This window comes from Cebus imitator, unplaced genomic scaffold (genome assembly GCF_001604975.1).
Source record: "Cebus imitator isolate Cc_AM_T3 unplaced genomic scaffold, Cebus_imitator-1.0 Scaffold53, whole genome shotgun sequence".
In the NCBI taxonomy this organism is placed as follows: Eukaryota; Metazoa; Chordata; class Mammalia; order Primates; family Cebidae; genus Cebus; species Cebus imitator.
This window is the reverse complement of record NW_016107368.1, coordinates 25,683-49,744: the sequence shown is the minus strand read 5'-3', so window position 1 is coordinate 49,744 and position 24,062 is coordinate 25,683. Positions and strand designations below refer to the sequence as shown.

General features: G+C 38.4%; 2 protein-coding genes across 5 annotated transcripts in view; one reads left to right on the top strand and one right to left on the bottom strand.

The window, feature by feature from the left end:
- NUDT6 (nudix hydrolase 6) overlaps positions 1–6,769 on the bottom strand; it is a 30,062-nt gene extending 23,293 nt beyond the window's left edge. The window contains exons 1-2 of one of the 3 annotated variants that reach the window (XM_037738366.1): positions 6,552–6,769; positions 1,795–1,998 (exon numbers count right to left, since the gene is read on the bottom strand). Coding sequence is in view for 2 of the 3 variants with exons in the window: in XM_017528221.2 (XP_017383710.1) it covers positions 1,795–1,998; positions 6,243–6,480 (442 nt within the window). In the remaining variant the exon portion in view is untranslated. Of the gene's footprint in view, positions 1–1,794; positions 1,999–6,242; positions 6,514–6,551 lie in introns of those variants that run through there. The other 2 variants (XM_017528221.2, XM_037738365.1) reach the window with 2 other exon arrangements.
- Positions 6,770–6,985: 216 nt separating this feature from the next.
- The window catches only part of LOC108304177 (ATPase family protein 2 homolog), a 30,213-nt gene continuing 13,136 nt past the window's right edge, over positions 6,986–24,062 (top strand). The window contains exons 1-7 of one of the 2 annotated variants that reach the window (XM_017528219.2): positions 6,986–7,239; positions 13,342–13,463; positions 14,776–14,933; positions 19,834–19,892; positions 20,490–21,125; positions 22,100–22,229; positions 22,488–22,544. In XM_017528219.2, coding sequence (XP_017383708.1) covers positions 7,056–7,239; positions 13,342–13,463; positions 14,776–14,933; positions 19,834–19,892; positions 20,490–21,125; positions 22,100–22,229; positions 22,488–22,544 — 1,346 coding nt within the window. In that variant the 5' untranslated portion in view covers positions 6,986–7,055. Of the gene's footprint in view, positions 7,240–13,337; positions 13,464–14,775; positions 14,934–19,833; positions 19,893–20,489; positions 21,126–22,099; positions 22,230–22,487; positions 22,545–24,062 lie in introns of both variants that reach the window. The other variant, XM_037738364.1, reaches the window with a different exon arrangement.

Sequence of the window (24,062 nt, the reverse complement as noted above, 5' to 3'; positions counted from 1 at the left end):
AAAAAAAAAAAAAAAAGAGTCTGTACCAATAAATGATAATTATTTGTATGACTTTCCATTGAAATGTGAGGCTGTCACTAAATTACTGAGTAGAATCTTTTGAAATAGAGCTGAACGGAAAGTTTCTGAGTGTCTGCTTGCTACAGGGAAGTAAGACATGGACAGAAAAGACATCATTAGACATTCTTGAACAACTCCTTGAAAACACTGTAGGTGTGCAAACTACCTTAAAAACTCTTGTAAGTTATATAAAGGCAAATAAAATCATTAATTAAATAACTAATATGTTTTATTGCTTTCATTTAAGGTAATAAAGATTCCTTACTGTTACAGTTTCTCTGGAAATCTAGGAATTTCCTTAACCCTAGTCCTTAAAGGGTAGTACTGAGACCACCACCAGCAGCAGCAGCAGCAGCAGCAGCAAAAACAGAACAGCCAGGAAAATCACGTGAATTTTCGGGCCCCACCCCAGACCTATTGAATCGGAAACTCTGGGGATAGGGTCCAGCAATCTGTTTTAAAATTCCAGGTGATTTTGATGCAAGCTGCAATTTCAGAATCCCTATCTTACTCTGAGGGAGGTCTTCTCTCAACTTTCCTATGTCTCTGAAGCTAATCAGCAACTTCAAAATTCTACTCTATATTTAAATTACACTATTTTAAACAACTGTTTGGCACAATAATGTAAATTTTTTAAGAAGTAATATTCAAATATGAAAAAATTGGTTTACTTTACCTGAAATTCAACATAAAAGTTATCTTTTACTTTACAAATTTATATAATTAGTGCTAACATGTTTTATCTACAATAAATATATTCCTTGATCCCAATTCAGTGCTACTATTTTAGTGAAGTTTAATTATTTGTGTAAAATATATTCAAACGTATCCTTTGTAAAACTAAACACTAAACAGGTTCTCTGTGCTGCTGTCTACTGATTGAGCAAACTTCACATATTTAAAAGCGCTATGTAATAGTCCTATTTAAAAGCACTATGTAATAGATACTATAGTCCCCCTTGGCCAGTTTTGCTTCCTATAGTTTCAGTTATACAAGGTCAACCATGGTCCGAAAATGTTACATCACTACTCTTGTGCTTTGGGGCCATTTTTAAGGAGTATAAGGGTTACTTGAATTCGAGTACTGTGATACTGGGACAGCTGATCTGATAATAGGGAAGGCTACTAAGTAACTAATGAATGGGCAGCCTATAGATCGTAGATACACTGGACATAGGGATGAGTCACAGCCTGGGTGGGGCAGAATAGGATGGTGAGAGATTTCATCACACTACTCAGAACAGCGTGCAATTTAAAACTTAAAAATCTTTTCTGGAATTTTCCATTTAGGTCATAATGCCTGTCATTCGCCTCTCTTCACCTCATCACGCAGGCATTTTATTATCTCATATCATCCCAAAAAGGGTGAATACAAAACAATATTTTGAGAGAGAACACATTCACATAACTTTTATTCCAGTATACTGTTATAATTATTCTAATTTATTATTAGTTACTGTTAATCTCTTACTGTCCCTAACTTATCAGTTAAACTTTATCATAAATATGTGTGATAAGAAAAAACATGGTATATATAGGGTTTGGTACTATCTGTGGTTATAGGTATCCACTGGGGTCTTGGAACACATCTTGTGCAGATAAGGTGGAACAACTGTAATCATTTAATCAAATAACTCATTCCACATGAATAAACTATTTGCTTAGCTGTAACAGGCAAGGAATTGGGTGAACCTCTAAAAAGTTAATTCTGGTTATCATGAGTTTGAAACTGACCTGCAACTCCTACTTGATGTGAAGCGTATCCTGGTAACCTGCTGGGCCCTTCTCCCAGCCACAGAGTCAACGTTGATGAATCCAATTCTGCATGGTGAAAACGGAAGCCCAAGGAAGCAGCAGGGGCAATAAATCGGCTTTGGAGGATGGGAATGTGCAGCCATACAGCTGTTCTACCTTCTGATTGCCATTGTTGTACTGCAACTAAACGCAGAAGATAAAAGTCTAAATAATTTCCAGAGAGACTAGTGGAATAAATTAAAATTCACTCCAGGAAGCCATCTTTAAGCAAATGAGGTCCCCAAATGTCCTGTTCACATTGCTGGCACTGGAACTACCATGTTTTATCATAATAACCACCCTGCGGTTATTATGATTTTTCTATCAGACTGAATTCCTTGAGAATAAAGTCAGTACACTGCTGACCTTTATATCCATACCACCAAAGACAATGCTTGGCACACTTTAGAGTGGACAAATAAATGGATTTAGACCAAATCAAATAACATTTTAATGCTGTTCCTTTTAGCAGTCTTAGGTTTAATCTTAGTGACAATTATGGACTTGTTTTTTCTTCCTTTAAGAGTTCTCTTATAATGTTTTTGATGTATAAATTTCAAGGTAGTTAAATTTTGTTTTTAAATAATGTATGCTGGTTCTAGAAATCTTGAAAATAAAAAATATAATGAAAAAATCAAACTTCACATATTACTAGCATACAGGAATTCTAATTTTTCTTTATTATAGATAATATCATGAATTATAGGTTTTCTCTTTGCCTTCTTTAAATTCTCTTACTTTATTACTTAAGATTGAGCCAGGGGAAAAAGATGCAAATATCTATTTGAAACTTACTAAGTTCCAAGCACGTTATATACATTACCTCATTAAGTACACAACCATGAAAGGTATTACTACCTTAAATTTATAGGTGAAGAAATGAATACTTCAGTTTTACAGTTTTTAGAAAAACTTTTCAAATCACTTTCTTCATCATCTCATTTAATCTTTATAAAACTCTATAATAAAGTAAGTGTGTGTGTGTGTGTCTGTCTGTCTGTCTTGGGGCTTGATTATACAGCTAATGGTTAATTAACTTTCTCTTCTCTTTTCCCTAGCTCTGCAGTAGGCTCCTCTCTTTTAAAGACAATGTTCTCTATCTCTTTGAAAGTTGATGTGCCTAGCACAATGAGAGGCACATGGGGCCTTTAATAAAGGCTTCCTGATTTGATTTAGCATGCAGTGCAGTTATAGGATCAGGTCCTTCTCACCTTGCTCTCTTTATCTGATTACATCTTTAAAAATTGAGGTAAAGTACATAAAGTGAAGTATACAAACCTTAAGTGCACATTTGATGAGTTTTGACATATGCATATTCCCATAACTCACACTTTAACATTATAGAACATTTCTATCATTCCATGAATTTCACATGTGCTCCTTCCCAGGCAATCCTTTCAATCAAATTAAAAAGCTAGTTTCCAGAAGGAATGCTATTTGCTTGCTGTTTTTATATCTGCACTCTGCCTTGGAGAATCCATCCACTCCCACTACTTCAACTGACACCTACATGAGGATGGCTGCCCAGTCCTGACCTCACTGAACACTAAACTTTCTGTTTTCCAGTTGTTCCCAGGTATTTCCTGTCTGCATCAAACTTCACAGAGTGTGTGCAAAACTGAACTTACACCCCAAACTTATTTATTTCTGGCACCAATGCTTGAAATCTTAGAATCATTTTTAATTGCTTTCTTTTCTCTATAAGCTTTATTGCTTTTTCTTCCCCCACCTCTCAGTCCCATTTCTAATATCTACCCTTCAAAGTCCAGGTCACATTCCACGTTTTTGACCAGTCTTTTCCTAACCACTGCTCATGAGTTCTCCGTTATATGAATCTAAGGACTACTATGTCTGTACAATTAGAACTTATTACATATGACCTAATGATATTGCTTCCATTAGCTATATTTTCTAATCCTATTTAATATTCTATGCATTTGCAATTCTCCAGGTTAACCACCTACATTATGTACTGTGGCTCAACTTGTACTAATGAAATGATTGGCTTGCCTAAAGTCACACAGCTAGTCAGTGGCATAGCAGGAGCCAGAACCAGCAGTATTTCATTACTGACGAAGATACATTATGTGTGAAGCTAACAATATATTGCCTGTTTATCCCTCTAACTTCAGTTGTTGGTAACAAAACATCAATAGTTCACGTTCTAAAAGAGTATGAATAGTCGACTTCATATTCCACTAAAAATATGGACTTCTTAGTCCATAAACACTAACAACGGACTAAGAATAGTCTTTATTCTTAAAGACTAAGAATAGTGGACTTCATGTGTAAATAGTTTCTCTTTATAGGCACTACCCTTCAGTTAGTTATGTTCAACTATAACAGAACCAGCAGTAGTTCTTCGAGGTAGCATAGTGCAGTGAGTTAGACAGGTCTAGAGCCAGAAGTAACTTTTTCTCTGTGCCTCAGTACTTTCTTTAAAATGGGAATAATATCTACCTCAAAGTCTTGTTAGGAGAATGAAATGAATTAGTATTTATAAAGATCCTGAAACATCTACCACTAAGTGCAACAAAATTTGTTTTATTGAAAAAATATAAGTATTTTGTACTTCAATTTACAAATTAGTTTCATCTTTGATCAATGTATCTATCCAGTAATTAGAGCTGGTGTTATTCACAAAAAGCAAGCTAAGAAGCAAATATTTTCAGTGGCAATTTGCCTAATGCCTAGCTAAACAAGTGGCAGAATCTGGTATTTGAACCCAGGATATGCAGCTCCAAATCGAATAGCTTTCTCCTTTACCATGCTGACTAGAGGTAGTGCTTTGATCACCTGTTTGGTCATTGATAAGTATCAGTGTGTGTAACACCTGTGTCTACCCACACACTGGAATATAAATTGATTGATTCTCCTATTACTGACATTGTTGCAGTCTAAGTGGGCTTGTCAGCAATTAACTCCCACCTAGGAGAGAAAATAATGTGAAGCCTGTAAGAAGTCTGGGAATAAGGATGAGTAAACATTGAAATTACTAGCTCAATTATAATTACAGATATGCTTCTTGCCATATTGCTCAATAGGATAAAGATTATTTTGAGTATCCTGTGTGAGAGATCTTTCCGTAGTTGAATTTGGATACTATGCCTTTAGTTAGATTATAAGACTCTCAGTAGCACTAAATCAAGGACTTCTTCCAAAGTGAAGGCTCCTCCATCTGAGCTTTCTTATCATTGGGCTCAAGGTTCAAAGCCAGTGGTTCTTACCGAAGACTGAAACCACCCACCATGCTCCCTGGTTAATTATAAAAGAAGTGTTATTCTAAAAAACTCCAGTTCTTGCTGCGACAGCTGTTGACCCAATTTGTATACAAATGTGACACTCTAAACCTCTCTGGTTTAGTATTTGATAGCACAACTCGGTGACTATATTCAATAATTCAGGCCAGGTGCGTTGGCTCCTGTCTGTAATCCCAGCACTTTGAGAGGCCAAGGCGGGAGAATGAGTTGAGCCAGGAGACTGAGACAAGCCAGGGCAACACAGTGAGACACTGTCTCTAGAAAAAAACAGAAAAAAGCCAGATGCACGCCTGTAGTCCCAGCTACCCAGGAGGCTGCAGTGGGAGGATTGCTTGAGCTCAGGAGTTGCAGGCTACAGTGACCCATGATCCCGCCACTGCGCTCTAGCCTGGGAAACAGAATGATACCCTGTCTCAAAGAAACAAGCAAACAAAAACAACAACAAAAACCCTAAAAGAGTAACTGGATTGTGGTTGAATGCTTGTGGTGCTGAATATCTCATTTACCCTGATATAATTATTACACATATGCCTGTATCAAAATAGCTCATATATCCCATAAACATACACCTACTATATACCCACAAAAATTAAAAAAGAGCCTCTTCGGTACACTCAGTAAACCACCCGTATTAGAATGTAAGACAGTTTTTTCCCTTGAGAAAAGTGTCCGACAGAACCAAGGCTCGGTAAATGATGGTAATAATGTAATAAGATTAACAAACATCTACTGAGCGTTAAATATGTGGCAGACACTGTGCTGTGCACTTTATATACATTATCCAAATTAATTCTCGGCAATCCCAGGAATTCCTATCACCAGGGTTTACGGAAGAGGAAATGGTGGTTCACGGGCAATTTCCGAATGTCCCATACTAGAGTGGACCAGCAACCAGGGTCGCAGATCCAAACTCTGGGATCTTCACCATTTCACCTAATCGCCTTAGAGACCTCCCAGCAAAGGGTCTAAGAACGAATGCTCCAGAAAACAGGTCTGGGTCACGCGTGCCTTCTCCCCTTTCCACTGGGCTCGATACGGGTGCACAGAGCGACTCGGGAGTGGGGGCTGCGGTTATTTCATTAGAAAAGCTTTGGAGCCCCGGGAGCCCTTTGCCTCAGGCGCACTTGCCCTGCAAGCCCTTCTTGAAGGCGGTGGCGTCCAGGCGGTCCAGCGCTTCGAGCCGCGCCAGGCGCACCGAGATGCCCCCGAATCTGTCCAGCTCGCCCTGCAGCTCGCACGCTCCAACTGGGGGATTCCGCGCGTAACCCTGTGCGTCCAAGACCCCCAGATAATCCGCCGAAGGCCTAGGTCTCCCAGCCCGAGCAAGCACCGCGCGCCAGGTACCCCAGCTTAACAGCGGACGCATCTCCACGCAGTCGCATTCGGCCGTAGCCTTTTTGACCCCTCCGCGCTCTGGACCATAGCTCGCGGCCGTACATTTTAGAAGAGTGCCATCATTTCGCTCTCAGAGTTGAGCTGGGGTTACCGTTCTGCTGAGCTACGCCAAGGAGACCGCGAAGTCGGCCACCGGCCACTCTCGACTATTTGCCCTGCTCCAGTTAAGCTGGGAAAACCTCCTTCCCCACCTCCACCCACTTAATTTTATTTGGTAGTTTAAGTCAACAGAGGTTGGTTTAGAGATGGGAAAGCCGGGAGGAGATGCAAAAACGTCCCGTTTTTCAGGAATTTGCAATCTAAGTGTTAATTCCGTTCCCGGAACGTATCTTCTATTGCAGACCCCAGAACCCCCACAGCCGTTCCAAAGACTGCTGGTTTTGAAAACGTTCAGTCCCTCCCACCACGCTGACGCTACTGCGCTCCACTGAGAGGATTACGGCGCAGGGGCGGAACCTCGCTAATTTCTGCCCCGGAAGTTTTTCTCTCGGTTGAAGCGCGCATCTTGAGGCCGCTTTGCTACTTCGTGTAGGCTTCCTGCTGATCATGTCCTCCAAGAAGAACAGAAAGCGGCTGAACCAAAGCGCGGAAAATGGTTCGCCCTTGCCCTCTGCTGCTTCCTCTTGTGCGGGGGCACGGACTCCTTCTGCTGGGGCACGGACTCCTTCTGCTGGGTCAGACTTCGCGGCGGCCGCCGGGACTCTGACAGTGACCAACTTCTTAGAAAAGGGTAAAGCATTCCGGGAGGGAGGTTAGAGGCAGAGGGGGCGCAGCCTGAGGGGAGGGAGACTCAGTGATGCTGACTTGGGGTGCAGAGACTTTTGAAAGTTGGGCGTGACATAGGTCTCAGAGCGACAGAGAAGCATGTAAAACTTATGTTTGTAAGAAGCATGCAACCGTAGCCACGCCTGCACTGGAGAAGTTAGGCTGAGATGGTTTATCCGTGTCTAAGTCGTCTCTTGTAAATTGTGTTGAATTTTTAAGTTGCACTTGGAACGCTTTGTCTCATTTAACATTAACGACATAATTAATTGCAAAATTGTTCATAACTAGCGAATACTTATGGAATACTTATGGATAATGGAATACTTATCCTAAAAAGCTGAATAACCAGTAAAAATGTGGATCACTCTGCCTTTAGGAGTGATTTATAGCATTGTCTTCCACTACTGCACAGGTTATGATATTTAATAACTGTTAGTAACTTCACACTATGTTAGCAGTATGTTTATCTCACATAATTTCTACAGAAGCTGTAACCGATGGGTATAGTAATGCCCGTTTTATAGAGGAAGAAAAGTTAACGTGATTCCGTTCAGGTTACACAGATACTAAGTGGCAGAGCGATATTTGAATCCAGTTGGGTTTTACTTAAAAGCCATTGTTCTAGATGACAGCTTCCTTTATTTGGGAGAACGAATTTATATCTAAAAGTCTTGTAAATTGAATTATACATTGAATATTTATATTTGAAATGTAATCGCTTTGAACAATGGACCAGACTAAGCTAGTGGCAAAATGATTTATGTCTAATCAAACCTTAAAGACAATCTTAGAGTTCACATAGTGTTTTCGCTCTTTCTTAGGTATGGGAAGACAACTTGTTCTGTCCTGAAGATTCAAGTTCTTTATGAACTAGATCCTTTGCATTGACATCTGAACATGCTCATTTCTCTTCCATCTTAAATCAGAACAAAAGCTCCCCATTTTCTTCCTACAATCATCTCTGTCCATTGCCAAACTTCTTAGAGTGGTCTCTGCCGCCTCATCACTTACATACTCACTCGTTAGCCTATTCTCTTTGACTTCCACCCCATCATTCCATGGAAACTGTTCTGGCGTGGTCTCTGAGCAGCTCCATGTTGATAAACCTTACTTGATCACAGGAGTTTTGGGTATTATTGACCATTTCCTTCCTCTGGAAACACTTTACTTCTTATGTGTTGTCAAACTTTTCTAGTTTTCTCCATCTTTATTGGTACTTCATTTTCCTTAGCAGGCTGATAGTCTTCCCTTGACCATTAAATGTTGAAATTCGTCAATTCTTTTTTCGAAACATTTTTTTCCCCTCTCAGTAAATCCTCTCTCCTTGGCAAGTTCATCCAGTGCCCAGTTTCCTATCTATAGTCTCTTTAGTGTCAGATTTATATTTGTAAATCTTTTGTTTTTGTGCCTTAATATAGTTGTCTTTTAGCCCAATGCTTCTCAAGCTCTCTGTGGTAAAGGCTTTAAAATATACCTTAGGTCACAGATCAGCACTTTTGTAAAATACAGTACAAATTATTTTCTAGAAAAATAATTTAGAAAAATTTTTTATTAAACAGATGTGAAATTACTCTGTAAATTTCAGTAAAAACTTCTGAATGCTTATTCTCTTGATTTGTACTTATCTTGTCATGAAGCAGTAACAAATCGTTTGCAGGTCACAGTTTGAATAGCACTGTGAAATAACTCTTCTCATGGTTATCTCAAAGATACTTCAGGACTAACTTCAAGAGCCTGCGTTTCCTCCAACAAAACAAACTAACTCTGTTCAGTTTTTCCCATTGCAAAATTCATCCATGACACCTCTCTGCCCCCCGATCTCACATACCTAGTCCACCAGTAAATCATGTTTATCATCTAAATATGTTCCATATTCCTCTTTTACACACCATTCCCACTGTATCTACCTTAATTTCAGACCCACTATCTCTCACCTGGAGTGCTACAGCAGCCTTTTAACTGATTTTCCTGTTTCCAATTTTGCCCCTTTATTCCTTTTCCACTGTGCAGCAAGAATGATCTTTTAAAATGAAGATCCTGTTACAACACTGCTTTTCACCCCTCTCTGGGCTCCCATTGCTGTCAGAGTAATGACCAGCATCTTGATGTAGCCTATTGCACTATTGCCCTGGGTGGTCTTGACCTTCTTTACATGGCTTCCCCATGTCTTCACCACTCTACCTGTACTCTCCTGAGGATGCACCATATCCCCTTCTGCCCGGGAACTCTGTTCATGCTGTTCTTTTTGATGGGAATTACCTTTTTCTTTTCTTCATTTAGTTATTTTCTACTCTTCTTTCAGATCTGATTTTAATATCACTTCCTTTGAGAAACATTCTCTTATTCGAAATTATCAGATCCCACATTATAGGCTCTCCTAGCATTCTAACTTATTTTTTCATTGTATTAATATTAGTTTCTAATTTCACAGCTATTCACTGATTGTTTGATAACTCACTCATCCTTTAAGGCCATAAACTCTTGAGGCCAAGGACTTGTGAATAAAAATGCCTGACATAGTGTCTGCCATATAGTAGACACATAGTATGTATTTGCTGGATGAATGAATGAAGGGTGGATGGTTGTTTCAAATCATCTTTGCTATCTTGTTAGTGAATCTGATACTTAAGGTGCTCAATACATGTGAAGGTAGTTAATGGAGAAATTAGATGTTGACATATTTTTAAAGTATTGGAGGAGTGAGGTGAGAAGGGAACTGTGTGGACAAATTGAGTAGATGTGTGTAGTGTAAGCAGAGAATACAGTGGTGGTGTTTTGGAAAATGAGACCAGTCAATGGGAACTTGAACATGACTACCATTGAAAGAGAAGTGTGGAGATATTTAGGGAAACCTGTGATACATTGCTAAATCCTGGGGCATGGAGAATGTGCCGGATAGGGTGACAGGAGAAGAAGAAAATTAACATCTTGGGAGGGACTGAGGACACTTGTTTGGTAATTGTCAAGAGGGAAAGGTAGTTCATAGGTTTAGGAAGAAAACGGCAGGAACTGAATATTATGAGGTCATCTAACAGCAGTATGCTTTACTGCTAATGACCAGCAAGCTGTGTAAGAGACCTAATGTTCATTGGAAGGTTGAATTTCTGTCCAGCTTCTCATATTATGCAGTACGGTTAATTTTGTTTTATTCCAGTGCTGTTCATCTTAGCTCTGTGAGATGCTTTGTTTTTCTAGATTTGCACCTCTTCTAAGAAGGAAAAGAAACATGTTGGGAGGTTATTTTGTAGTGACAGAATAATGTAAATCAAATTTATACCTTATGGTTTTGCTTTCATTGACTTAATTTCTTTTTCATTACAAAATATCTGTTTCTTCTGATTATTAAGGGAAACTTAGGTAGAGCTCTGTGATTATGATATATATGTTTACAATAAATTTTATAATGAGGTGACTTTTTAAATCTTTTTTTTTAAATTTTTTATATTTTATTGCACTTTGGGTTCTGAGTACATGTGCAGAACATGCAGGATTTTTGCATAGATACATACATGGCAATGTGGTTTGCTGCCTCCATCCCCGTCACCTGTATCTGGCATTTCTCCCCATGTTAGCCCTTCCCAACTCCCTACCCCCTGTTGTCCTTCCCCTAGTCTCCCCTAACAGACCCCAGTGTGTGATGCTCCCCTCCCTATGTCCATGTGTTCTCATTGTTCAACACCCGCCTATGAGTGAGAACATGCAGTGTTTGATTTTCTGTTCTTGTGTCAGTTTGCTGAGAATGGTCATTTCCAAATTCATCCATGTCCCTACAAAGGACACGAACTCATCCTTTTTTTATGGTTGCATAGTATTCCATGGTGTATATGTGCCACGTTTTCCTTGTCCAGTCTATCATTAATAGGCATTTGTGTTGGTTTCAGGTCTTTGCTATTGTAAACAGTGCCACAATGAACATGCGTGTGCATGTGTATTTATAATAGAACAATTTATAATCACTTGGGTATATACCCAGTAATGAGCTTGCTGGGTCAAATGGAATTTCTATTTCTAGGTCTTTGAGGAATCGCCACACTGTCTTCCACAATGGTTGAACTAATTTACACTCCCACCAACAGTGTAAAAGGGTTCCTGTTTCTCCATATCCTCACCAGCATCTGTTGTATCCAGAGTTTTTAATGATTGCTAGTCTAACTGGTGTGAGATGGTATCTCAATGTGGTTTTGATTTGCATTTCTCTAATGAACAGTGATGATGAGCATTTTTTCATATGTTTTTTGGCCTCATGTATGTCTTCTTTTGAAAAGTGTCTGTTCATGTCCTTTGCTCACTTTTGAATGGGTTTGTTTTTTTCTTGTAAATCTGTTTTAGTTCTTTGTAGATTCTGGATATTAGCCCTTCGTCAGATGAGCAGATTGCAAAAATTTTTTCCCGCTCTGTTGGTTGCCGGTTCACTCTAATGATTGTTTCTTTTGTTGTGCAGAAGCTCTGGAGTTACATTAGGTCCCATTTGTCTATTTTGGCTTTTGTTGCCATTGCTTTTGGTGTTTTAGTCATGAAGTCCTTGCCTATGCCTATGTTCTGAATGGTTTTGCCTAGGTTTTCTTCTAGGGTTTTTATGGTGTTAGGTCTTATGTTTAGATCTTTAATCCATCTGGAGTTAATTTTAGTGTAAGGTGTCAGGAAGGAGTCCAGTTTCTGCTTTCTGCGCATGGCTAGCCAGTTTTCCCAACACCATTTATTAAACAGGAATCCTTTCCCCATTGCTTGTTTTTGTCAGGTTTGTCAAAGATCAGATAGCTGTAGATGTGTGGTGTTGCCTTCGAGGCCTCTGTTCTGTTCCATCGGTCTATATCTCTGTTTTGGTACCAGTACCATGATGTTTTGATTACTGTAGCCTTGTAGGATAGTTTGAAATTGGTAGCATGATGCCTCCAGCTTTGTTCTTTTTGCTTAGAATTGACTTGGCTATGCGGGCGCTCTTTTGTTTTTATATGAAGTTTAATGTGGTTTTTTCCAGTTTTGTGAAGAAGGTCATTGGTAGCTTGGTGGGGATAACGTTGAATCTATAAATTACTTAGGGCAGTATGGCCATTTTCACAATATTGATTCTTCCTAACCATGAGCATGGAATGTTTTTCCATCTGTTTGTGTCCTCTCTCACTTCCTTGATCAGTTGTGGCATTTTTAAATTCCATAAACGGTTCATGGATTTTGTACTGAAAAGAAAAATATTATTTACACATTTACTATATTTATTCATTTTATGGCCATTTATTATGCAACTGCTATATTTAATGCACTTTTAAGCATTGGAGATACAGAGAAAAGTAGGACACAATTCCTACTTCAAAGTAGTGTATAATTAAGGAGAAAGACAAATGGATATCATGATGATAAATGCTATTAACTGGCAGCACAGAGTTCTGGGGGAATTAGAGGGGGGACGCCTAGCCTAATATGGAGCTTGGTGGGGGGGGGCGGTGGATAGAAAGGAATGGAGATGTCAGCCCATCATTTTCAGAGATGATGTCAACTGGACTGAATTCTGGGTCTCCCTTTTCAGCCAGAATTTGAAATCACTAGTGATCATTTCAGTCAGTGTGTTTGTATAAGGAATAAGACTTGTGTTACTATCTTTATGTATTCTTGGTAATAGAAAAGGAAAAGACCTGGTGACCATATGTGGGGCAGAAGTAGAAACAACTTAATCCTCTAGAGCCAGATAGATGTGCCGGTTCCCAGTTCAATCTTTTGAATGCTACTAGCTGACTCGACTTTGAACTTAAAAGCTCAGAGACCCTCTTTTGCAATTATGTTTAGTTCTTAATGAAATGGGAGACTAAAAAAGAAGAAATGGAACCCATTCTCACTCCATAGAACATCTTCTTTTTAGTTAATACTTCATATGTTGCCAGTAGACCCTCAAAAGCCTTTGGTTCTAAATCTTTTTGTTATAACAAAAGTTGGACCACTAGTTTCTCCAGGGTATGGTTAGTATATTCATGTAGTTATATGGTTAGAGGATTTTTATTTACTGCAAAAGATAGTATGCTTTAACTTCAGTTACAAAGTGGCACAAAAATAATTTTCTTTTCCTTCGTCGTAGATGACAAAATTCCTAAAACATTCCAGAATTCCCTTATTCATCTTGGACTCAACACTATGAAGTCTGCAAATATATGTATAGGTCGACCAGTGTTGCTGACTAGTTTGAATGGAAAGCAAGAGGTAAGAGTCTTTTTTGTTTCCTTAGTTTAGAAATATAGATTGAACATTGCAAATCCAAAAATCTAAACTCTGAAATGCTCTAAAATTTGAAACCTCTTGAGTGCTATGGTGCTCAAAGGAAATGCTCATTGGAACATTTGGATTTCAGATTTGGGATTCTTAGCTAGTAAACATAAGGTAAATATTCCAAAATGGAAAATACCAAATGCTTCTGGCCCTAAGCATTTTGGATAAGGTACCCAACCTGTGATTGACATATTTCTGTTTTTAATTTTTAACACAACCAGAAATAAATGAAAAACTGTATTTTAAAAGACATTAACATGCATATTAACTCTCTTTTCCTTTTATGTATATGACTCTGCTGGGAATAGTAGCCCCTAAAATGTTATGATGTAGAGAGAAGTGTTTCCTCCGGAGGGAGTGATGGTATTTCTCCCTGTCAGTTAGTTATATTTCTTTATAAAAAATGTTATTTTGGGGTAAGAAGATCACCTGTTCTGTATACAAATATTTTACTGTTCTCCCTAGTTTCAGCTGTTTCTTCTTGCTGTCATTCTTTATATCTGAGATTCCAAGCCTACCAAGCCTGGAACCCTTTCCTGGATCATTTTTGGCAGCTTGGCATTATTCTCTGCTACCAGCCTCTTCTCTTTTGTGGCTTCCTCTGATGCTTCTCTTATCCGCTGGGGATCCTCTGGAAATACTTTGAAATTTTTTGTCTGCTGATGACACCACTCCTGTTCTTATCATTTTTCTGGCTTATACGTTAAAGGTCCTTTACTGTGTCTTGAAGAGAGGACTATAAATGTGTGAGCTCAAGCTGGAAATTTTTGCTCTTCTCGCTTAACATTTAAATGTGATAAGGCTCAGGTTCTGACAAAGCTCTTGTGGTGTGTTCCTCACTATTTCCTGGATGTTTTCCTAGTTTAATTTCCAGTCTGGATTACTTTACAGGTTATCTTGCCTTAATATTTTTGTCATTTTTCTCATTATCACCTGTTAATGCCTTTATCTTTTTTCCTATATCTACCTTTCATATCTTCTACTGTCTTCACTGTGGGATAATTCTTGATCTTTAGAAAAAGATAAAATATTTATTATAAAGTTTATTTTTCGTGAGCTTGTGTCGTGTTTAAATTGTTTAAAAAATGCAATTTACCTTATTGCAATTGGTGTCGTGTTATAACTCCTTTAAGGTAAAGACTGTATTTTGTATATCTAAGTACGTGACTGTGCTTAGCATTCTGCCTTACAAATTGATGGTGGTCTATGAATATTTATTTTCTAACCTTTTTATTTCCTTTGGCAGGTCTATACAGCCTGGCCTATCGCAGGATTTCCTGGAGGCAAGGTTGGCCTGAATGAAGTGGCACAGAAGAATGTGGGTGTGAGGCCTGGTGATGCCATCCAGGTCCAGCCTCTTGTGGGTGCTGTGCTACAGGCTGAGGAAATGGATGTGGCACTGAGGTTTGGCTCTTTTCTTTGGTGACTCTCTGGGTCAAAGCTGCCCCATAGCAATATAACAAGAGTCACAAATGTAAACCACATATGTAATTTTGCATTTTCTTGTAGTAACATTTTAAAAAGTAGAGAGAAACAGGTGCAATGAATTATAATACTATGTTTTATTTAACCAATATATGTAAAAATGTATTTTAACATGTAATTATAAAAAATTACAAATAAGGGCCGGGTGTGGTGGCTTGTGCCTATGATCCCAGCACTTTGGGAGGCCAAGGCAGGTGGATCTCTTGTGCTCAGGAGTTCGAGACCAGCCTGCGCAACATGGAGAAATCCTGTCTCTACAAAAAAATAAAAAAAAAAATTTCTGGGCATAGAGGTATGTGCCTGTAGTCCCAGCTGTTTGGAGCTAAGACAGTATTGCTTGAGCCTGGGAGGCAGAGATTGCGGTGAGCCAGGATTGTGCCACTGTACTCCAGCCTGGGTGACAGAGTGAGACTATGTCTCAAGAAAGAAAAAAGTTACCAATAAAATATTGTACATCCTTTTTTTTCAAACTAAGTCTTCAAAATCCAGTGTATATGTTACACTTGAAGCATATCACAGTTTGTACTAGCCCCATTTGAAGCCGTTGACAGCTACGTGTGATGAGTGGCTAGTGGCTACTTGTGTTATATTAGACAACACAAGCTAAATGAGTGCGTTATAATTTATAGACTAAGCACTTTTATTTTTCATGATTAGAGTTTGACCTAACATTTTAGGTGAGAGTAATTTTCATTGATGAATATTTAGCAGTATTTTTTACCTTGGCTTGCAGTGTAATCAGGGCTTCTTTACTTACAATTGTAAAGAAAAGAGGAGATTACTGTGAATCAAACAAACAAGTTTTAATTAAGACTATGCAAGCAAAGAACCTGATTGTATATTTTAACTTGCTGATTATTCAATGTAGTAAAACAAGCAGTCATTACTATCAGATTTTAAAATGATCCCTCACCGCAGGCTAATTGTTTGAATCTACCTATCAAGATAGTTAAGGTGTATCATCCATCCTCTTGGATATTCTATATCTAATAGGATTTTGATTCAGTTTGCATATACAGTCTTATCAAAAGTCATTTACAAAAAGCATCTTTTTATAATGTCATCTTAGTAATAGTTTGGGGGATGTGTTTACATTATATGTAAGTCCCACAAACTATTTTCTAGTCATTAGCTTGATTTTTTTTTTTTTTTTTTTTTTTTTTTGACACAGAGTTTCGCTCTTGTTACCCAGGCTGGAGTGCAATGGCGCGATCTCGGCTCACCGCAACCTCCGCCTCCTGGGTTCAGGCAATTCTCCTGCCTCAGCCTCCTGAGCAGCTGGGATTACAGGCACGCACCACCATGCCCAGCTAATTTTTTGTATTTTTAGTAGAGACGGGGTTTCACCATGTTGACCAGGATGGTCTCGATCTCTTGACCTCGTGATCCACCCGCCTCGGCCTCCCAAAGTGCTGGGATTACAGGCTTGAGCCACCGTGCCCGGCCATTAGCTTGATTTTAAAATGTTTCCTTCTCTTTTGCTACAATTGTAGATTTTAGACTTGAGTTTTGGCATAGTTTTTCCTATATAACAGGAAAATATTTTCAGAGCTTATAGTAACAGTTTAATGAACAACAAAAAGCAGAAAGGACAGGAGATAACATGTTGAGTACCAGCTGCATATAGGAGCTTTGTACATATTGCGTGTATTTATGTGCGCGCGCGCGCACACACACACACACACACACACACACACACACACATTTACCCTTCCCTTTTTTAACAGATGAAACAGCTTAATGAGAAGTAACTTGCCTACTATTTTATGAGGTAGTTAGTAATATTGTTCAGATTAAACTGGATTATTCCTCAGACTATGTCTTAAAACAGTGCGACAGATAGCAGTAATTCGTTGACTAGAATGAGCATTTATGATGATCTGCAGAGTAGTCAGACCTCTTGAATGCACAGCAGTCTTAGGTGATTAATGATTGCTTATTATAGAGGACTGTATATGTTTTAAATGAAAGCTCAGGTTTTAAAATTTTGTTTTAAAAAATCTTATGTTTTAAATGTGGCAGCTGAGTATAGACAAGATATTTAATTTCCAATTGGGAAAATCAGTTATTTTAGTCTGCTTAAATCCTTCAGTTGCTACTGAAAGATTTTATTACTAATAGTAATGTTAGAGCTCCTTCTAGTGGAAATTATTTTATGTGCAGCTATTATTTTTTTAAAAGCAAAACTGGTTTGGTATTTTTACTGTTCTTACATAGATTTGTAAATACCTTCTATTTAGAGTTTCATAAATAAAAGTGATTAAGTATAATTTAGAGTTCTATAAACAGAAATAAATGTAAGCATTTAAGGTGATACATTTTCTCATTAGTTAATATATATATTTGATTTATGAAATTTCCCCCTCATTCTGTTTCTTTTATGCTCTCTCTTGTATATGAATATATTGTTGATTCTCATTATTTGCGATTAGTTATGTTCCATTAAAGTTGCCATGAACACTGTTAGCATATACTGAACCATTTCTTCTACAGGGAAATACCTGTGTGTGTGTGTGTGTGTGTGTGTGTGTGTGTGTGTGTGTATACATGTGCAACACACGCAATAAAAATATATATACATTTTACATAGATTATAATCTTAAAATTCCAAAATAATTCATTCTGGTAGATTTTATCTTCTTTATTTTACAGAAGAGAAGAGGAGATTTAGAAGTGTTAAGGGACTTGCCTGAGGCTGCCCCACTATAGGATTTAAGCCCTCTCCAACTAGCTCCAGGCTTGGAGCTTCTTCACTACACTGCTGTGTCCCCTGTCACTTTCATTCTCTGGTCATCTTTGAATGAGAGCTGAAACAAGGCAGAGTGTCACCTTATCCTACATAAGCTAGTAACATGAGTGTTGGGTGACCCAAATTTTTTGCTGCTTTTCTGTGTCACTAATGACTAGAAATGCCCATGAGTATTGATTTTGGGGTACACATAAATTTTTGAGAGTAGATAAATTTGCAAATAAGCATCCACAAGTACTGAGGATTGACTATATTGTATTATTACTGAAGTGATTGGAAACGCCTGTAATCCCAGCACTTTGGGAGGGTGACATGGGTGGATCACCAGAGCTCAGGAGTTCAAGATCAGCCTGGGCAACATGGTGAAACACTGTCTCTACAAAAAATTAAAAAAAAAAATTTAGCTGGGTATGGTGATGAGCGCCTGTGTTCCCAGTTACTCTGGAGGCTAAGGTGGGAGGATCACTTGAGCCTGCAAGGTGGAGGTTGCAGTGAGCGGAGATCACGCCACTGCACTCCAACCTTGGTGACAGAACAAGACCTCATCTCAAGAAGTAAAAAACGTGATTGGAGAACAAAGTTTTACCAGATGGGCACACAGGCACATGCCACCACATCCAGTGAAGCTAATTTTCTTGTTTGTGTGTGTGTGTGTGTGTGTGTGTATCTATCTATCTATCTATCTATCTATCTATCTATTTTTTTTTTTTTGGAGATGGAGTCTTGGTCTGTCACCAGGCTGAAGTGCAGTGCTGTGATCTCGGCTCACCGCAACCTCTGCCTCCTGGGTTCAAGTGACTTTCCTGCCTCAGCCTCCTGAGTAGCTAGGGAGGCTGAGGCAGGAGAGTCTACAGGTGCGTGCCACCATGCCCGGCTAATTTTTGTATTTTTAGTAGAGATGGGGTTTCACCATGTTGGCCAGGATGGTCTCGATCTCTTGACCTTGCGATCTGCCTGCCTTGACCTCCCAAAGTGCTGGGATTACAGGCATGAGTCGCCATGCCTGGCCTGTATTTTTTGTAGAGATGGGTTTTTGCCATGTTGCCCAGGCTGGACTTGAACTCCTGAGCTTAGGCAATCTACCCACCTCAGCTTCCCAAAGTCCTGGGATTACAGGCATGAGCCATTATGCTCGGCTTCCACTTACACTTCCCCTTGAGCTAAAGTGTCCCCCCTCCACTGGTCACTGACAGAATCAGACAGCTGTTTGTCGCCCCTCCTGATGTGGGCTGCATATGTATGGAGGAGGAGGAAAAATGCTCATGCTCTGAGAAATGTCCAAGAGCAAGTTTCTTTACAAATGCATGGTATTTAGGTGCATTCACTTCCTGCGCTTAAGCGACTCTGGGGAGACACAGTTATTATGAAGAAGGGGATCTCATTTTTCCTCAGTCATGCCCTTTCTTCAGAAAAATCCTTTGTTGTAACCATTACTCCCCTTTTTCCTACTTCTGCCTCTTCAAGTAACATGCTATACAGGACTTAATTTTCTTGAAATAATTTGTAAGTCATACTAAGGAAGGGAAGTAAGTTATTAATAAGAGCCTTTCTCCAAACTATGCAACTTCCTAAAGGGAATTATTAGTGTAGGTCAGTGTTTGAAAAATGTTTTTGACTATGGCACTTAATAAAAATGCATTTTTCATCATGATTCTTTGTATATACACATCCATAGGTATAGTGCACCTATGTGTGCGTATGTGTATGTATGTGTTAGAAATTAATGTTTTACAAAGCAGTATTTACCGTTTCTATATTCAGTGTACCCTGCATTTTTTATTCTATTAAAAAAGTGCTGGATGGGGCTGAATCAAATGATTTTATTACCCTTGTGTTTTGAAGTACATTGATTTAGGCCACTAAGGCACCAGATTGCAAATGATATTTTCATGGCTATAAGTTTCTAAACAATGTAAATCATTTCAAAGTTGTATACATTATTTATTTTAAGGTTGAAGATGGATTTTTCTTTTAAGTCTATATTATAACTATATACATGTAATTTTACACCACAGTTTAGTTTCTGGTGTACCTAATGCTGATTTCTGTCCCCTTCTCATCCTTTTACAGTGACAAAGATATGGAAATTAATGAAGAAGAACTGACTGATTGTATCCTGAGAAAACTAGGTGAGACAAATATTTTAAATTGTTTTCTTAAGTTTTAAGGTGCAAGGCATCAGCAACTAAAGTGTCTTTGAGGGCTTATATATGCATGGTAGTTTTCTTCAAAATAGCTTTGAGAATATTCCCCTCAGTGAATGAATATACTTTTAAGATAGGGATGTGTTACTTTTCTGGTTAATTGGCAGTCGAGCAGTGGAAAGAATATATGATTTGCCTGTGGAAAGAGTCAGTGTTAGATCTGGGACTTTTAACCCTTGCATTCTTGCCCTTTCAGTTGAGTGATGCTATCTTGGAGTGTTGGTTTGGGTTTAGTTTATTATTGAATGTGGAATGCCCGGCTGCTTGTTGATGTGGTTGATAGAATCTGAGCTACACTGAGTATGGAAGATTTCAGATAATCATCTTATCCTTCTATCTCCAGATGGTGCTATAATGTAGGGGAATATTAGGTCCTCAGTTTTTTTATGACGGTTACTTTATTAATACTCCATCTTTGATTTAGTCTTTTCAGTCAGATGATAGATGAAATATATTACTATTTAAACATTAAGCTGGTAAAAATATTATGCTAACATGTATATTTAACAAATTATTTTCTAGATGGCAAGATTGTTTTACCAGGCAACTTTCTGTATTGTACATTTTATGGACGACCATGCAAGTTGCAAGTATTGCGAGTGAAAGGGGCAGATGGCATGATATTGGGAGGGCCTCAGAATGACACCGATGCCCAAAGAATGGCCTTTGAACAGTCCAGCATGGAAACCAGTAGCCTGGAGTTATCCTTACAGCTAAGCCAGTTAGATCTGGAGGAGACCCGGATCCCATCATTGAGAAGTACTCCTTGTAAACCAGTTGATGAGAGAATTATAAATAAAACCAGTGATGTTTTGTTGGATGTTACACAGAGCCCTGGAGATGACAGTGGAGTTGTGCTAGAGGAAGTCACAGGTCTTAAATGTAGTTCTGAATCTGCCAGAGAAGGAAATGATCAACTTATCAAAGAAGAAAGACTGCTAAAGTTCAGCATGGGAGCGAAGTGCAATACTGATACCTTTTATTTTATTTCTTCAACAACAAGAGTCAATTTTACAGAGATTGATAAAAATTCAAAAGAGCAAGACAACCAATTCAAAGTAACTTATGACATGATAGGAGGCTTAAGTAGTCAGCTGAAAGTAATTAGAGAAATGATTGAATTGCCCCTCAAACAGCCGGAACTTTTCAAGACGTATGGTATGATTTCTTCAGTTTATTGCACCCAAAAATGTTAAATTCAAATTAAGACAGTTGACACTTGTCTAATGATTGTTCATCCTCTTTTCCTGTTTTTATTTCCTGAGTGGTAGGTATGGTAGAAGATGTCAGTTGCTTTAGGAGATGCCAGTTTAAACGGGCCATTTTCTGGCCATTTCTCTTTGGTATCTTTAGGTTGTAATGTGAATTAGTGACAGCCTTGTCTTTTCTAATAGCATATTTCCACATTTACCTGTATTGGCTTTACAATAATATCTTGTCATGCTGGATCATCTGTAATGACTGAAGAAATAAACCATTCAAAAACATTAGATAAAACTTTTTTGTTAGGAAATGTAACTGTGTACCCATCACTTTGCCCTGAAGCAGGTAATTAAAGGAATGGTTTGACTCAGGAAATTCAGGGCTTCTGCTGCATTGTTATGGCCGAGATCCTTTGCATGTATTTGGTGCATCTGATCTCTCTGCTTTTTCCTTTCTCATGAATCTTATAAATACTATGTATATGTATATGTGAAATGAACCCCTGGATTGGCATTTTGCTAGTACTTATGTAGCTTATGTACTAGCAAACATAAGTACTCCATTTTCAAGATGGTTAGTTGGAAGAAAACTGGGATTGGTGGCTTGTCTACTTATGTTGTCTGGGCTTTGTTTTCTGATCATTGAACTGTGTTGTGTGGGACGGGGCATGGCAACAATGTGGGTGTCTAGATGTTTTTTTTTTTTAACCAACATGCTTCCTCTTGTTCTGTGGCCTACAGAGAGAGAGTCATTATTGGGGATCAATGTATGGGCTAGTTAGTACATCTTTTTGGAAGGGTAGAGAAAACTCTTGACTGTTTGTGATGCAAAGTAAATTTACGTTTTATAACTCATGTTTGAACTTCTATGACAACATTTATAAGAAACCTAGTAATGGTGAATCTAGTGTTTTCTTCTTTTTCTTCCAGGAATTCCTGCCCCTAGAGGAGTGTTACTTTATGGCCCTCCAGGTACTGGAAAGACAATGATCGCCAGGGCTGTGGCTAATGAAGTTGGAGCCTATGTTTCTGTAATCAATGGTCCTGAAATTATAAGCAAGTAGGTACATGATTTAATAGAGTAAACTTAATATTAAATATGCTTCTAAAATGTGTTTTTTAAAAATGATTGTGTGGTACTCTTGATATTTTCGTGCATTGAAATATTTTGCTTTTTAATGTATAAAACTTGCTTGGAAAATGATTTTTGAAAGTAATTTTAAGTGTTATAGAAACATTGAAAATTTGGATTAGCTTTTATAGACAAAGCTTTGAAACCAATAAGAAATGATCTTTAAATGTATTTTATTTCTTATAGATTCTATGGTGAGACTGAAGCAAAGTTACGTCAGATATTTGCTGAAGCCACTCTACGGTACTCTTTATTTTTAAATGTTTTGGAATTAATAATCAAGGCAGTATTAGTCAAAGTAAGATAGTAGCACTTTATACAAGGCATAAACAACAGTATAAAAATAATAGTGATAGTAGAAATAGATTGTAGATCTAATGAAATTTGGTCTATTTCTATCTAATCTTTAAAAGTTTGATAAATGTTATTAAATTACTTAAAGTAGAATTAAGACATGTTTGATAAGTCATGTGACCTCGTTTGAGCCTTTGAATCCATGACTTTCTTTAGGTGCTTAGGTGTATCTAATATCTTTAGTTATGCTAGTAGACTGTATTATTGTAGCTCTTTATGCTAGAACTTTGTTTCGTTATACTTTGCTTCAAAGGGAAAAATCTTTTACCCATTAAATAATGACTCTGGGCCGGGCATGGTGGCTCACGCCTATCATCCTAGCACTTTGGGAGGCTGAGGTGGGTGGATCAGGAGGTCAGGAGATTGAGACCACCCTTGCCAACATGGTAAAACCCCGTCCTTACTAAAATACAATAAATTAGCCAGGCATGGTGGTGGGTGCCTGCAGTCCCTGCCACTCAGGAGGCTGAGGCAGGGGAATCACTTGAACTTGGGAGGCAGAGGTTGCAGTGAGCTGAGATTGTGCCACTACATTCCAACCTGGCAACAGAGCAAGACTCCATCTCAAAAAAATAAAAATAACAACTCTGGCTGGGTGTGGTGGCTCATACCTGTAATCCCAGCACTTTGGGAGGCCAAGGCAGGAGGATTGCTTGAGCCCAGGAGTTTGAGACCAGCCTGGGCACCATAATGGGACCCTGTCTGTTTAAAAATAAAAACAATTAGCTGGGCATGGTGGCAAATGCCTGTAGTCCCACCTACTTGGAAAGCTGAGGCAGGAGGATCACTGAGCCTGGGAGATCAAGGCTATAGTGAGCCATGATCGCACTGCTGCACTCCAGCCTGGGCAACACAGACCCTATCTCAAAAACAAATGAACAAGCAAAATCAAAACAATGGTAGAGACATAGCCATATTATGAGTGATGTTATATTAGACCAAGTTATAAACCATATTTTAATACTAATTACAGTGTAACAATGAAACCTAAATTTCTGAACTCAAGTGATCCTCTCCCTGTAGCCTCCTAAGTGTCTGGAACTATAGGTGAGCACCACCATGCCCAGCTAATTTTTGTATTTTTTTTCTAGCAGCAGGTCTTGTTATGTTGGCCAGGGTAGTCTTGAACTCCTGGGCTCAAGCCATTCTCCTGCCTAAGCCTCCTAAAATGTTGGCTGTTTTGGTGTTTAACATCATAATTACTGCTCTTGAATAAAAAAAACTGCCATTTTTAAAGTTTATTTTTTTTCCCCAATGATAGTAGATGAAATAAGCAGTTTGTAGTCCTAGTACTGTACTGAAAATTTGAAAACACCTTATTGTTTAGTATGCTTTTGTTGTTTTCATGGCAGCTGAGATTTCCTTTTGTGAGAGAATTCACATCTTTTTTTTTTTTTTTTTTTTTTT